This window comes from Dendropsophus ebraccatus, chromosome 15 (assembly GCF_027789765.1).
Source record: "Dendropsophus ebraccatus isolate aDenEbr1 chromosome 15, aDenEbr1.pat, whole genome shotgun sequence".
NCBI lineage: Eukaryota > Metazoa > Chordata > Amphibia > Anura > Hylidae > Dendropsophus > Dendropsophus ebraccatus.
In genome coordinates this window covers 11,142,467-11,159,956 of record NC_091468.1, presented here as the reverse complement: position 1 = coordinate 11,159,956, position 17,490 = coordinate 11,142,467, and the positions used below count along the sequence as shown (strand labels likewise).

The window sequence follows — 17,490 nt, the reverse complement described above, 5'->3', positions numbered from 1 at the left end:
GCCGGTTGAAATAAAATATTCACAAAAATACCATTTGGGAATATTTTTACGCCAATCTGCCCCATCTACGTCATAGAGAACTGTCAACAGTTTTGATCGGTCTGGGTCTGAGAGTTCAAACCTGTACCGATCGGGGAGCAGACGCAATCCAGCACGTCCTCTAGAAAAAAGACTTAGAATGGAGCTCTATGGAGCCTGACTCTTTTCTCTAACTCTACTGGTTCGTTCACCCAGGAGACTCAAACCCGGACCGATAAAATCTTTTCACATGTCTCTACGTTGTCTCTATGACATGTCAAAAATGTTTTGTACTGACAGTGACGCTTTAAAATAAGAAACTAAGTTGAACAATGAGTCATTTGCTGCAGACACTTTCCCTTTAAATAAAATGTAGCATCTTTTTTTCTATAAAGACTATGGGGGCGATTTATCAAACTGGTGTAAAGTAAAATTGTCTGTTGCCCCTAGCAACCCATCAGATTCCACTTTTCATTTTTCATAGAATCTGTGAGGAATGAAAAGTGGAATCTGATTGGTTGCTAGGGGCGACTGAGTCAGTTTTACTTTACACCAGGTTGATAAATCTCTCCCTATGAGCACATTTCTTTACTTTATAATATATTGATGTTGTCACGTATGCCAGTATATTGTGATATGCATGAAAATATAGACAGGCTCCTTAAACAGCAGACCCATAGTAGTCAATGTCAGGTCCCTGACTGTCTCCATACATTACTGTATGTTAGCAATGGCGATCTAGTCCCCTCTTTGTTCAGGCTGAATGAGTTAAAGGAGAAGTCTTTTGTTTTCAAGGCAGGGGCAGGGGGGGACATAAAAAACTCATCTCAACTCACCTCTTCCCGTGGCTCTTCAGCACCGGATCACCACTCTGGGACCCCCGCCGGGCTCTGGGGTTTTAACCAGGGCCGACATCATGACCCAGTTCATTGACTGGCCGGTAAGCCAACCAGTGACAGGGGCGGGATGATACTGCAGTCACTGATTGGCTGAGCAGCCAGTCTATTACCCAGAAGGCATTTTCTGTCAGGAGTCCCAGGGCCAGTCACACGGCGGAATGCTGGCCCTGGGAGAGGTAAGGACTAGTTATTATGTTCCCCCCTGCCCTTGAAAAAAAAAAAAAAAGAAACTTGACCAGACTCCTTTAACTGTTGGATTCAGAGAATAAGAAATATAGTTCCTAATTGTGAACATGTATGTAATACCTAAGAATCTGTAGAGCTTAGGAGACAATATGATGGAGTCACATTATGGCGTTACGCGCGGGATCAATGTGTGCCACTATCTAAAGTCTGTACACAATACTCTGTGTATGATACCTCATCTTCCACAATGATCATAGACAAGTGTGGCTAATTTTTTTATTTTTTATATGGAATATAATTCTTTTTGCTCCATTTTTCTCCTACTTTAACGCATCCTACGACAGGAGTTTGATTGAGTCGTCCGCAGACCAATACTGTCCAGTCCTGAGATTCCTCTCTTACCAGTTGAGTCCCTGACCTCTTGTTCTAGTTCCTCTCTAATTCCCATCATCGGGGAATATACACAGTCCGGAGAGGAGCCTGAGACGTATATAAATGTGCCAGTGCTACACATTAGATTCTCAGTATTGTTACAAGGCTGCAACAACAGCGTATACTTTGTCATGCAGATGGACAATAAGATGTCAACATCTTATCTCGGCAACACAAGAGGAACAAGGATGGGGATTCTATGGAGGCAGGATGAAAAATATTAACATGGAAACAAATTAACTTCCCCAGCAGACAAATGATTCAGAGCAGTCACTTCCAGTCACAATCTAATACCGAGCGGAGGAACGCTGACCCAAGTTGCCGCAGATAGGAAAGTAAGATGGAGACATTTGTTTTCTAAGACCATTAGCGACCTTATCAAGTGATGAACTGCGTATAGAAGTATTATTTATTAAAGGAGGGAAGATGTTATACTAGGTCCTACAGAGATTGTGCATGGGGCCATTTGCATGCACTGGAAAGTCTAGGGTGGGGGGTTGTTTAGGGTTAAATAAAGAGACCCCAATGACTTATACAGGTTGTTACATATGGGCAACTTCTTTCCATATGTCCAACCGGGTTAAATGAGTTGTTATAGAGGGGAAATCTCTGCGTAGGACTTGTAAATTGGAGTAAGAAGTAACTTCAAATGGCAGCTTTGGTAGATTCTACATGGCCATGTATGACGTGCTCGTCCATATAAAAGGAACCGGTCACCACTCCTGTCTTAGTAAATTTTGTATTCTCCATGATATAGCGATTCTGCATCATCTTTTCTTTTAGTTCTGTTATGTGCCTTTCCTCTGTAATCCTTACAAGAAATGTAAGACTCAATGACCAACTGGGTGGAGAACTGGGACTCACCTAATGGAGTTTTGCAAGAATAGGCACAACACTATAGAACCCTTGTATATCAGCTCTATCAGCACTTTTAAGGTTCTCTTTGTTAGTACCTGTCCTAACCTACAGGCTGTTAGCCATGATGACCGAGCTCTGCCTGCCCTGACCTACAGGTTGTTACTCATGCTGACCGAGCTCTGCCTGCCCTGATATACAGGCTGTTACCCATGATGACCGAGCTCTGCCTGCCCTGATATACAGTCTGTTACCGTGATGACCGAGCTCTGCCTGCCCTGATATACAGGCTGTTAGCCATGGTGACCACATTCTGCTTGCACCAAACTTGTCTAGCACCCATGACATCTAAAGTTTGCCTGCAATGACCTCATCCTATTCTAGACCAGGGCTTCTCAAACTTTTTGTTCTTGGGCCTCACCAGACGATCCATGTTGATGCTGGGGCCTCACCAACAAATGCATACTGTGCACATAATATCCCAGAGCAGCCCTAAATCAAAGTGCAGGAACCCAACACCCCACTGCACAAAAACATACTGCTCCACCTGTATAATCCAACACCACACTGCACCAATACATACTGCTCCACCTGTATAATCCAACACCACACTGCACAAAAGCATACTGCTCCACCTGTATAATCCAACCCCACACTGCACCAATACATACTGCTCCACCTGTATAATCCAACACCACACTGCACAAAAACATACTGCTCCACCTGTATAATCCAACACCACACTGCATCAATACATACTGCTCCACCTGTATAATCCAACACCACACTGCACCAATACATACAGTTCAATTTGTATGAGCCAACACTGTACCACACAAATACAAACTGCTCCGCCTGTATAACCCCAAACCCCACTGTACAAATACATACCGCTGCACCTGTATAACCCAACATCACAATGCACCAATAAAAACTGCTCCACCTGTATAACCCAACGCTGTACCACAAAAATAAATATTGCTCCATCTGTATAACCCAACTAACACTACACCAATAAATACTTCTTCATGTGTATAACCCATCCCACTGCAATAATACATACTGCTCCACCTGTATACAAGCACCACAATACAACACTCCTGTCTCCATAACCTAACCCTCTACACCCCTGGCAGTTTTCACACAGACAGGCAGACACACACACACACACAAATACACAGAGCAGCATTGGCTTCCTTCTTCATCTCCTCTTCTACTACTCTTTCCTCTTCTCCTGAGGGAGTCAGAGAGTCCATTTGAGCCCTTCCCGTTGCAGCAATTTTTTCCCATGCAATTATTATATATTTTATAATGTTCCTAAAGTTTTATTTTACCTTAGACAGACTCTTGCAAATTCATCACAAGGTAAAATTGACACGTTTGATATTATTCTACAGATCTGCATGATTACGGAAACGACAAATTTATATATTTTTGTTTTGTTCTACTACTATTAATACACAAAAAAAAAAAATATACAAAAAAGTTTTCACATCACCATATTCCCACCCCTATACAGAGCTGGGTGAGGGCTCTTTTTTTCTTCATTATCCATAGTCGTTTTTATTCAATTCTTCATTCTACCATTTTTGTTCCACGTTCTCTAGAATTGTGGAAACTCACAATTTTGTCATTTGTATATGTATATATAATACATTTATTATTTATTTTATAATTAAAAAAAAAAAAAATATTTACTATTGTAGTGCAGTGCTCTAGTCATAGTTGAATTCTACTATTGCAGGCTACAATGAAAAAAATGAAGATGGCAGCCACCAGCTGCATTGTCAACCATTTGGCACCACGTGTTTCCTGAAAGTGCTAGTACCTGTTAACCCCCTAGATGCCACGATCACTGATGACCTTGGCATCTAAAAAACATTAGAGTAAAATTTATTGTCAATCATTTTAGATATCAGCTGGCACCTGCTGAGTAGGGAGAGGAATCGGCTCCTGAACCCATCTCCATACTCCTGTGATTTGCTGTAAATATAGTATGGGTTAAGGCTGAATATTCACATATTAACATAGTCCTATCACATCTCTGAATTAGAGTGGATATATGACCACTGTGAGAACATCAGGTCAATCATTATTTAGTGCATCCTTTCAGCCTCGTGATTTGCTCTGGCTAGAGGATCCTCAGGGGTGTGGCCTGTTAAGAAGGGGTTGTCCTAAGGATGCTCCTCCTTTTAAATACTTATATTTTTTCATCCCAGCGTTTGTTTATTTTTCCACCCGTCCTCTTTACATCAGGCCATGATGGCCACCACTAGTAAAACAAACAGGCTATTCTAAGTGGAATCTCTTTACCAGATAACCCAAATAAGTTCAGTCATGTTTGCATTAATGTGGCATTAATCATGTTGTTGCGTATTAATGAGTTTTCAGGCAATGCTAATTACTGTCATAGATTCTGCAGCAGCCCATTAAATATACAAATTACAGAATTAAAGAGCCAGAGCTCCTCATGATTAATCTCTAAATGGAGAAAAACTAATGATCTCTGTACAAAGTTTCTCTCTACTTTTGGCTGACTGAGCGCACTGAACAATCAATTAGAGTAATTGAAGAGTCCGAAATTTTTACATCTTAAAGATTTTATGCGGTTATTCCGCGCAGACAATGAGCGAGCTTCTTTCTTATTTATTTGTTTAATGTCAGGCTCATTTATCCCTTTTTATTCGTAATAAATATGCACAATGGCTAATGATTATTAGGGCTGCGACCGAACGCCACGGTGAAAATAACATAATCAATACGTCCTTCTCTCCGGAGCCCGGCACACACATCACGCTTCCAGGGATTTTGCAGAGCCTTGCCAAACAAAGTCAACTTTACGGCGCTCTATTTTATCCCTCGGCGACTAGACAAGTGTGAGAATGGGCAATAGCCGAGCAAGTGACATATAACGGGCGGCCGTGTTCGAGGCTTTATGGGTAACGGCCTGACTAATGTTTACACTTTGTTATACAGACCTTTACCCCGCGCCGGAAAACAATGGAATTACTCATTATAGGAATGAAAGGAGAGACGGAAAACAAAGGGAATACAGACGGAACAAACTGACTTGTTAAGATGGAAAAACTCTGTAGTGTTGGGTTCACTCTCTACAGGGCGTTTTGGCCAGAGAGATGGGGTCTCATTGGTACAGTGATAAACATATGTTAAATTACGTTTTATTTAGGAAGATGTTAATTAGTTTTTAATAATAAATTATTAATGAGATTTAACTCCCAATACACCCTCTACTCTGATTAAAAGGGATGCTGCACTCTACTTCTCGGGCAAAAATCTTTTTCTTTCAAATCAATGATTTCAGTCAGTTTAACAGATTTGTAATTTACTTCTATTTAAAAATCTACTGTCTTCCAGTACTTATCAACTGCTGTATGTTCTGCAGGAAGTGGTGTATTCTTTCCAGTCTGACACAGTGCTCTCTGCTACCACCTCTGTCCGTGTCAGGAACCGTCCAGAGTAGTAGCAAATCCCCATAGAAAACCTCTCCTGCTCTGGACAGTTCCTGACATGGACAGCGGTGGCAGCAGAGAGCACTGTGTCAGACTGAAAAGAAAACACAATTTCCTGCAGGATATACAGTAGCTGATAAGTACTGGAATTTTTTTAGATTTTTGGAGATTTTTAAATAGAAGTAAATTACAAATCTATATAACTTTCTGAAACCAGTTGATTTGAAAGAAAAAAGTTTTTGACGGAGTATCCCTTTAATACCAGGCATGCATTGAAGTGAAGTGCAGCAGGAGAAGTTGCAATACAGGGTACAGCTGCACCTAATGTACAGAACTGTGCTTACTAAGAGGTGGCTGCAGTGTTTGCATTAGAGCCTTGGCCCCTTACATTTTTTCATCGGTGGACACCTTCCAAATAACTATTGATGGAATATCTGAGGCCATCAATTAAGCAAAAACCTGAAGAACTCCTTATAGATATGGTCCTGCTGCCATGAAATTGGGAATTTCTTTTGTGTACAATGGTCAGGTAGTACAGTAACATCCTCATGTGAGGATACAGGGTCTCCAGCAGAACATTGCCCATCACACTACCCCCGCCATCTTGTCTTCTTCCTGTAGTTTACCCTGGTGCCATCTCTTCTCCAGGTAAGGAACGCACACATGCCCGGCCCCATACAAAACTAGCTGTGACGTCCTGTGTAATCTGACTTCTTTCTTTTTCAGCAGTTTGCTTTCCAACAGCTCTTCTGTGGGGTCAATCAATGAGTCTTTAGCTCCCATGTCCCATGGTCAATGCTTGTCCCTCCTTGGAGCACAGTTGGTAGGTACTAACCTATACAAACCAGGAACACGCCACAAGACCGGCCATGCTGGAAATGCTCTGACCTAGTCTTTATCTATCACTATTCGGTCCTTGTTACAGTCGCTCTGATCCTTACACTTAAACTTTTTTCCAGTGTCCAACTAGCTGGATACGCCAATTCTGACAAGCGCCAATGTCACCAGAAGATCCACGTACCCATCTCTCCTGTGGTTTTAATCTTATGGCTGGTTGCTATATGTATAGAGACTATATGTAATCATTAACCAAGGGCTCTGTACATTCCTAGGTCACCATACGGTTTTCTTCTCACCGTTGCCTATCAATCAGCTGGGATTGTATTGGTAATTGAGGAGTTACAAGTTTTGTTTAAATAGTTAGTGAAGGTGGGAGCAAAGGCCTTGGTTTAATCAATGGAGATGGCTGTATGGCATTGATTATAATCTCCAGCTATAAAAATCTAATTACTTACCTCCGGGATGATCAGTAGCTCTGGAATGAAGGGGTCGAGACGGGTCAATAATTATTTTAAATAAACTTATGTCTCCATTTTTCAAACCTGAACCATCTCCCACCCTTCTAAATGGTTGTATTTTACCAGTCCAAATGGACGTATTAATGTGTCATCAAAGGGTTTAATAGTAATTGGGTCAGCAATTTTAAGAAGTCTAGTCTTCAGGTTGTCGGCATTACCATTTATATTCCAAATAAATCAATACCAGGTTCAGGCTAGCTCTAGCAGCTCAGACCAGCTCAATGATAGCCAGAATCCATTCACTTTGCCCATTAGAGGGGTCGTTTGAAATTAGGAAAACATTTTTTTGGGGAAACAGCACCCCCTTGTCTTCAGGTTGTGCCTGGTATTATAGCTTACCACTGATATAAGACATGGTCTATAAAAAAAAGAGTGCACTATTTCAAAGCCCCCTCTACCTTGTATCTGTGGGCTCTATTATACGGAGCGATACACGGCCGAATCAGGACGATTAGGCTGATTATCTCTCCGTGTAATAAAGAGACCGATCAACCAATGAAGCGATCATCGGCTGATGGTTTCTTAAGGTTCAGACCTAAAATCATTGGGCGCCGACCGCACATCGCTACGTGTAATAGCAACGCGTGCCCGGCAGCTGATGATTATAGAGTAAAAATTATATAGTGTAAATAAATATTAACTCACCTTACTTCGTTTCCAGACGTCCTCGGAGGCCTTCCACGCGGTGTGCGGCTCTGCTTCTGCTCCAGTCTTTGCAGTGACGCTCAACCAATCACCGGTCAAGACCGGCCACTCACTGCCCGCAGCCTGTCTTGGCTAGTGATTGGCTGAGCGGCTGTGGCCTGTTACTGCAAAGACCGAAGCAGAGCTGCACACAGTACGGAAGGCCTCCGAAGACACCCAGGCACGTGGTAAGGTGAGTTTATATTTATTATTATTATTATTATTATTATTACTTATTATAAATTATTACAAATTGAAACTTCTGCAGAAGCATATAGCATTACTTACCTGTCTATCCCAGTTTTGAAACTACCAAAAATCAATTTGTTTGGGGGTGGGGGTGGGGGGGGTGTTGCTCTGTTTTGTGTTTCTTTTCTTCCTGGTTTGGCATTTCCCAGAATGCTATGCTTTCCCTCATGTGATCATCACAGCCCCCACCCATTACAATCACTAAAATTAGTGCAGCAGCTGCTTCTGGCCGAGATGGTGAATCACTCCGGGGATTGGGTTATCCAGCCCCGCCCCCTGTGACATCATGCCCTGCCCCCTGTCTGTATCATCAGCCTGTGCTCAGCAAACACACACAATGTGAGACAGAGGCATGTAAGATTTGTCTCCTAGGGGAGGATAGCAGCAGGATCAGGAGACAATGTGAATTGGCACAGGGGCCATTTTTTTTCGCTTCCTGGATTCCTATCAGCTACCAGTGTGGCAGAACCACAAAGATACAGTGATACATTGTATGGACACATCTATATAACTTTTAATGTACTTTTAATAGAAAACAATTTTTTCTTATCCGGAGTTCCCCTTTAAAGGAGAAGTTCGGCAATTTTTAAATTTCGGCAAGGGGGACTTGGATAACGAGTAAGAACTTACCTCTCCCCGTGGCCGCTGTGAGCTGCAGGGCTGGCCTCAGGACCCCTGTTGGAAGGCTTTTTCCAACGAGTTATGATGACATCACAACTTTGGGGAAAATGCCTGTCCTTACTGATGGACTGCCTGCTCAGCCAATCAGTGATTGAAGCAGCAGTCTATCAACCTGGCCGTGAAGTGTGTAGTGCCGACATCCCGGAGTCCAGTGGGGGCCCGAGGTCGCTCCAACCGCTCACCGCGGGCATGGGGAGAGGTAAGTTCCTACTTAATATCAATTTCCACCTCTGCCCTTGCCGGCTGCCAGATATTGAAAAATGTCCGGAATTCTCCTTTAAAGACTCTGTCAAAAATGTAAGAGCTAATGGTAGAACTCAACACGTCAGGAAGATAGGAAAGAGTTTGGCTGGGACTCACTCTCTGCTCCCCATTTAGGGACGGCCAGGAGACACAGCTGTTGGTTAATGGAGTGTCCCCCATTGCCCTAAACCAATCTTTCTGACCCAATGTGTGAGAGGGTTCCTTTGCCAAAAATTCTTACAAAAACAATGCTTGGTGCGAGTTTTGCTACAAATCAATGGGTGAGAGCCATGTGTTTCATAGTCTTGTACACACAATGTAATATGTTATAGGAGAAGGTGATTACAGGTTGCATCAAGGCCATATGAGACGTCCTGGGCCCATCAGTAATGGAGCCTCCATAATACAGCCCAACCAGTCCGATGGCCAGGCCACATGAACGATCCATGGATCGGCAAATTGTGTATCAGTTTACTGCAATCCTATTATGCGGGGGACGTGCAGTCAATACCAATGGTTTTGTAGCATGTCCGAAATCTGACATTATATGGTGCCCATTAAACTCAATGGCCCATCTGTGTGATGAATAGACATGTGAGAAACGCTCATTCTACACACTCTCTGCTCAGGGAAACTGATTAATAAATTGAGTATATTGCTGAGAACGCCTAAGGCTGGGTTCACAATACATATATTTGAGGCTGTATATTTGAGGCTGTATAGCAACCAAAACCAGGAGTGGATTGAAAACACAGAAAGGCTCTGTTCATACAATGTTGAAATTGAGTGGATGGCCGTCATTTAATGGCAAATATTTGCTGTTATTTTAAAACAACGGCTGTTATATTGAAATAATGGCCGTTATTTACTGTTATATGGCGGCCATCCACTCAATTTCAACATTGTGTGAACAGAGCCTTTCTGTGTTTTCAATCCACTCCTGGTTTTGGTTGCAATATGAGGACCACAATACTAACTGAAATATATGTAGTGTGAACCCAGCCTTAGAATAGCGTATCACTGTACTGGTCTATAGCTGTGTTCTATGTCTTCTATCTGTACAGTTTATAAGCAAAGACGCAAGTGACAATGAGAAGAACCTCTGTCTGGATTATAGACGGGATACAATAACGCCGGCCGTCACCTATACACCGGACGTGGAAATGCAGAGGAAATACATATGTTTAAATGAACTCTGCATTAACTGCACATTGATTGTGATTAACTGTGATTCATAACAGGCAATTAGAATTCAAAGACATAATAAATCTTGATTACGTGTATCATTCATCGCCGAGCATGAAGAGTGCACCAGCCCCATATTTCATCACATTACCTGCACGCCAATCCTCACCGCCTGATTGGAAAAGTTTCAGGTCAGAAACAAAAAGGAAGAAGTTTAAAATAAAAGGACATCTATCTATGTATCTATCTATGATCTATCTATGTATCTATCTATCTATCTATCTATGTATCTATCTATCTATCTATCTATCTTCTATCTATGTATCTATCTATCTATCTTCTATCTATGTATCTATCTATCTATCTCCTATCTATCTATCTATCTATCTATCTATCTATCTATCTCCTATCTATCTATCTATCTATCTATCTATCTATCTATCTATCTATCTATCTGTCTCTTATCTATCTTCTATCTATCTATCTCCTATCTATCTATCTATCTATCTATCTATCTATCTATCTATCTATCTATCTGTCTCCTATCTATCTATCTATCTATCTATATGTATGTTATTTCAGCAGCACTGCCAGTAGTGTGAACGGGTGCCTGTTGTAGTCCCAACCACGGACTTCCTAATATATCTGAAGTAGATTCAATGGCACTCCCAAATAGATGCAAAAAATCAGTGTTTATTCCAGTGTCCAAAAATAAGTTGTCACAGCACAGCAATAGGCAACGTTTCTGTGGCCTCACGCCACCATTTTCAAGCCAGCTTGAAAATGGTGGCGTGAGGCCACAGAAACGTTGCCTATTGCTGTGCTGTGACAACTTATTTTTGGACACTGGAATAAACACTGATTTTTTGCATCTATTTGGGAGTGCCATTGAATCTACTTCAGATATCTATCTATCTATCTATCTATCTATCTGTCTCCTATCTATCATCTATCTATCTACCTATCTATCTATCTATCTATCTATCTATCTATCTATCTATCTATCTATCTATCTCCTATCTATCTATCTATCTATCTATCTTCTATCTATCCATCTCCTATCTATCGATTATCTATCTATCTATCTATCTATCTATCTATCTATCTATCTGTCTCCTATCTATCATCTATCTATCTATCTATCTATCTATCTATCTTCTATCTATCCATCTCCTATCTATCGATTATCTATCTATCTATCATCTATCTATCTATCTATCTCCTATCTATCTAGCTATGTAATAAGAACTCCTGCAGCACTCTGAGGTTATCGTGAATCAAACGTGTTTATTCCATAAACGCCAAATCACATGCAATGTTTCGCCTTCACAATGGAGCCTTTCTCAAGCCAGAAAGTGCTTACTCCATAGGAATGGATAGATCTGCAGGTCACACATCATACCCGCGGCTGTCTTCATAACAAAGAATCTGGGGGCATCGGTGATTGGCAGGGTGTACGGAAGTTGGACCCCCACAATGTCTTACATGTCCCCTATCCTGTGGATAAGAGGACAAGTTAGTTTTCTTTAATTCAGTCATTGGGATTGGACATCAATATCTTATCCATGGCGGACACTCGCCACCTCTACTGACCAACCTGGAAGGGACATAACTGCTGAGAACGGCATATCTAGGCCACAACCAAATATATAGTGATGGGTCTGTTGGGCAATGAAAGGAACCCTTTATTCAGCTGATCGGTGAAGTTGCCCAATTTAGAAGCCAATTGATCAGATATTGATAGAATACCCTAAGAATAGTCCATCAGTAATACAGTCCAGGAAGAAGACTCTCCTTCTTCTGGATCAACACAGTGGGGTTTCTCTAGGTTGAATCTGATGGACTCTTGTCTTCTTTCAAACTTATAAACTATGTTACCATGTTATTCAGCAAAATGCCAATGGGTGGCTGGTTGAACCTTCTTCAAGGTCTACATTCAGGATGAGTTCCAGAGATCAGCGGCTATAGAAGCGTTTCTTAAGCATTTAATCCCATCTTAAGGTCCAAACCACGTATTAGGGCCGCTTTGTTTTTCAAGAAATTTTTTGTTAACAAAAAAATTTACCTGTGAAATATGTGTTGCCCGGCAAAAAGGATGATGGAAATCTGAAGTAGCCGTGTCCTGGGAAGCGGACTCCTTTGATGAAGGTTGTCTTGTCTTCTATGGTAAGTGACGGCTCTATCCTCTCTATCTGGTAGACTGGAGAAGGACCATTAAGTTTTACAGGAGCAGACCAAGTAATCTTCATGACAGTGCTATTGATTCCCTCTACTAGTGGTGACGTCACTCCTTCCGGTGCTGAAAGAAAACAAAAACTACGGTCAACAGGGAAAATGTAAGACCTGGTGGACAACCAATATGGCTGCCAGTATTAGTCCATTGTAGTTCCCACCATCTACAGGAGTAGTAAAATGAAAAGCTGCTGAAAATGGCCATAGGCAACTTTTTTAATAAAAAATATTCTGTGGCGCAGCACTCCTTCAAGAAAAATGTAATTGGTGCCAAACAGTACGCACCTTTGTGACCATAGGTGCTAAATTATTAGTTATTTTTTATTTACTTATTTATTTATTTTACTGCTTTTATCGTTTATCTATATCTAGAATACCTACATGAATCTCAGGATGAACCATGTCGAAGAACCATATAAAAAAACTTGTAGCATGTAGCTTCTTCTAGGTTTTTTTTTTTAATAGTTTAAATAATTTTTTAAGTTAGTAAAACATAAAAATTATAAAAATTGGGACATCACTGTTAGAATACTGACCTACAGAATCCCTCAAAAGTTTCAGAACTGCATTTTTTTCCCTCCAATTTCAGACCAGTTTCCCTGTACATTTAAAAATAAAATTAATGGTGTTTTTAAAAATTACTTTTGATCCTAAAAAAAAACCAAAAACAAAACAGCCCTTAGAAGGCGAGAAGTTATAAACAAGCACTGGTGGGGGAGGGGGTTGATACTGATTTTTTTAATTTTAACTTTTACTTTTTTAAATATTATTATTTTTTTGTTAGTATTTCATGAGAAAAAAGGGGCATTCAAAAAATATAAATCAGAGGGGTCAGCTGTAGCATTTAAACATTACAAAGAAGTCAACAAAACCTGTAAAAATGTAATAAAAGCAGCAAAAATTCACAATGAAAGGCAGGTAGCTATAGATAGCAAAAGAAACCCCAAAAAATTCTTCAAATATATTAATGCAAAAAAACCAAGGTCAGAGCATGTAGGACCCCTAAATAATGGTGACGGGGAGTTAATAACTGGGGATCAGGAGAAAGCTGAGTTACTTAATGGGTTCTTCAGTTCTGTATATACAAAAGAGGATGGAGCTGTGGTGGGTGGGGCCAGTACTGAGGTGGGTGGGGCCAGTGCTGCTAACACATGTAATGTACTGAACTGGTTTACTATAAATATGGTCCAAGATAAATTAAACAAACTCAATGTAACCAAAGCTCCAGGGCCTGATGGATTGCACCCCAGAGTTCTTAGGGAACTCAGTTCTGTAATTTCTCTACCCTTGTATGAAATATTCTGTGATTCTTTGGTTACTGGTATTGTGCCGAGGGACTGGCGTAAGGCAAATGTAGTGCCGATCTTCAAAAAGGGCTCTCGAACTTCCCAGGTAACTATAGACCTGTAAGCTTAACGTCCATCGTGGGGAAACTATTTGAGGGGCTTATAAGGGACTACATCCAGGAATATGTAGTGGCTAATAGTATTATAAGTGATAACCAGCATGGTTTTACTAAGGACAGAAGCTGTCAAACCAACCTAATATGTTTCTTTTTTTTTTTTTAAATTCTCTATTTTATTCTTTTTTCCAATTTATATAACAAAACATGCAGCAACGTGCCGCAGTCACAAAATGCACTGACATAGAAACATATCCTTATTGCATAGACATATTTTACAACAGAAGTCAGAAATAAAGCTGTAACAAATACCAAGGCAATCCGCAGCTCCCGATGGGTGGGTAGGCATAACGCAAACCAACTAGGGAGTGAGCTAACGCTCAAACAACAACCAGAAAGAAGAAAGGGGGGAGAGAAGAACAAAGAAAAGGACACAGAAAAGCTACCAGAGGGAGGTGAGGGGAAGATGGGGAGGAGAGGGGAGTGGGGGGGGGGGGGACCATTCCTCACTCAGGAGTCAGGAGGGACCGAAATTCGGTCAATTCGGTAAATTGCTCCAAATGAAACCACGTCCGGAAGAAACGAGAGTTGCTGTCATGCAGTTGCGCAGTGAGGTCCTCCATGCGCTTGATATCCTCCACTTTACGGAGCCACATGGAAATACTCGGGGGATCGGGTTGACGCCACAGTGCGGGGATACAGGCACAGGCGGCATTGACCAGGTGACGGAGCACAGAGCGTCGGTAGGACTTCAGAGTAATCTCCGACAGATGCAGGAGGAAGAGTGATGGGGAGAAAGGAAGCTGAGAGTCAGTGAAAGTAGAGGAAATGCGCCATACTTCCCTCCAAAAAGGGACCAGCTTAGGGCAGCTCCAGAAGGTGTGGAGAAGGGACCCCTCCCCACCGCAGTTCCTCCAGCAAAGTGGTGAGACCTCCGGGAAAATCCGATGGTGTCGGGTAGGCACTCGATACCAACGAGAGAGTAGTTTGTATCAGGCCTCCTGGAGACGAGAGGCAATGGAAGTTGAGAGTGTACATGTGAAGACACGCTCCACCTGCGCTGCAGAAAACGTAATGTTGAGGTCCTCTTCCCAAGCGTTGAGAAAGGGTGGCGGAGGCTGTTCCGGAGGCGAACCCAACATTGCGTATAGAAGAGAGAGAGTGTGGCGGGAAGGGCCGGAGCCCAGACAGAGAGATTCAAACTGGGTATATGGCCGTGCGAATCAGGAGGGGTTGGGGAGGGAATGAAGGAAGTGGTGTAGCTGCAATGCCCGCCAGAATCCTAAAGGTGAAGGGTCCGCAAGGTCATTGAGCGAAGACAAAGACAGCCAATTCAAGCCTGAGAGGAAAGAGGCTGCGCGGAAATTACCTGTACGGGACCAAGTGCGAAACACTGGATCTTCCATGCCGGGCAAAAAAGAGGGGTTACCCAAGACTGGAAATAGAGGAGAGGGGTGTGAAGCCAGGAAGCCAGAAGAGAGATGTTTTTGGCATATCTTCAGGGTCGGAGCAATAGTAGGGTGTTGGGCAAGTCGGCGACAGGCATCCGGTAGCCACGGGGCTGCCTGCAGCGAGAGGGGGGACAATTCCATTTCGAGGCCTACCCAGTCTACCACTCTCGAAAGGTGGGCGGCGACATAATAGTGGTAGAGGTTGGGAAGCCCTAGGCCACCTCTCGATTTTGGGCGATATAGGACTGCCTTCGCAAGGCGGGGTTGCTTATGAGCCCAGATGAACCTGGTAAGGATTGTGGAAAGTTGCCTAAAGTAGGACAAGGGCACTGCCACCGGGAGGGCCTGGAAGAGGTACAGGAGGCGAGGCAAGATATTCATTTTAAAGATAGAGCAGCGCCCAAACCAGGAGAAAGGGCCCTTGTGCCACCTCAGCAAGTCCAGCTCAATTCGTTTCAGCATGGGAGGGAAGTTTGTAGTGAAGATATTAGAGACAGAGGGCGTTAGTTGGACCCCCAGGTAAGTCAGGGAAGAACGGGACCAACGAAAGGGGAAGGCGGACTCCAGGGCGGTCACTATGGGAGAAGGAAGAGAGAGATTAAGGGCCTCGGATTTTTGCAAGTTTATCTTGTAGTTGGACAGGGTTTGGTACCGAGAGAGTTCCGAAAGAAGGTTAGGGAGGGACACAGAAGGACAGGTTAAAAAGAAAAGGAGATCGTCTGCGTATGCCACTACCTTATGCTCCACTCGCCCCACACTCACCCCAGAGACACTAACATTGCTTCTGACATGTCTAAGGAAAGGTTCCAGTGTCAAGATAAAGATGAGAGGGGACAGGGGGCAGCCTTGATGCGTACCGTTGGAAATAGAGAATGGGGCGGAGAGAAGGCCATTGACCGAGACCTGGGCTGAGGGGTGGGAGTATAGCGAGCCTATCCACGCCAGCATATGAGGACCAAGGCCGATATGTTGGAGGGTGGCAAAGAGGAAGGGCCAGCTAACTAGGTCAAAGGCCTTCTCCGCGTCCGTGGATAAGAGCATTGATGGCAGGTCTGAAGAATGGGCATGGTGGATGAGATTGAGGGCTCGGGTGGTGTTATCCCACGCTTCTCTCATAGGCATGAAGCCTACTTGATCCGGATGTATAAAGGGCTGGAGAAGTGGCGTCAAGCGGGCTGCCAAGATTTTAGAAAAAAACTTTAGATCTAAATTTAGGAGGGAAATGGGACGATAGTTTTGACAGTGAGAGGGATCTTTACCCTCTTTGGGGATTACCGAGATGTGGGCCCGTAGTGAGTCCGGAGGGAGTGGGAAGCCAGTGGAGACAGAATTGTACGCAGATAAAAAATGTTCCCTCAGGAGGGGACCAAAGATTTTGTAGTAGGGCAGGGTAAACCCGTCCGGGCCAGGGGCTTTACCCGAAGGGGTGGATTTGATCGCCCATTCCCATTCCGTGGCCGTGATGGGGGACTCAATAGAGGAGATCCTGTCTTCTGGGAGGGAAGGAAGGCCCGAGATGGAGGAGGGGAGGGGTCCGGAGCTAGGTTGGCTGCTTGCCGAGTTGAGACCGTATAAAGTCACATAATAAGAATGAAAGGCATCAGCTATTTGAGAGGTCAGGGAGAGTTTAGCACCGGAAGAGGAGGAGACATGAGGGATAAAGGATCGGGCTCTTTGCGACCGTAAGGCCCGGGCTAAGGTCTTGCCCGGCTTGTTGCCGAATCCAAAATAGTGGCGGCGGCAGCGAGCAAGAGCGGCTTTGGCATTTGCGAAGGTAAGATCCCTCAGTGTACCCCGAAGGGCTGCCAACTCCGCCCCAGTGGCTACTGCAAGCGTCCTCTTGTGCTGCTTGTCTAAGGTCTCAATTTTAGAGATCAGAGCGAGAATCTTAGCAGACCGTTCTTTTTTGAGGCGCGTGGCCAGTTTAATGAACGTCCCGTGGATAAAGCATTTATGAGCTTCCCAGACAACCTGGGGGGAGGCATCTGTGGTAACATTGGTTGCAAAGTAGTTAGACAGGTCCGACCGTATTTCGGCAAGGACTCCAGGGTCCCTAAGCAAGGTGTCGTTGAGGCGCCAGCGCCACGTCCGCGGTTGAGGGGGGGGGGGGCAAAAGAGAGAGAAAGAGCGATCAGTGCATGATCA

At 43.3% G+C, this 17,490-nt stretch overlaps 1 protein-coding gene across 1 annotated transcript in view; it reads right to left on the bottom strand.

The window, feature by feature from the left end:
- The window catches only part of USH2A (usherin), a 504,580-nt gene that overhangs the window by 325,432 nt on the left and 161,658 nt on the right, over nucleotides 1–17,490 (bottom strand). The window contains exon 20 of the mRNA XM_069955428.1: nucleotides 12,326–12,559. Coding sequence (XP_069811529.1) covers nucleotides 12,326–12,559 — 234 coding nt within the window. The remainder of the gene's footprint in view (nucleotides 1–12,325; nucleotides 12,560–17,490) is intronic.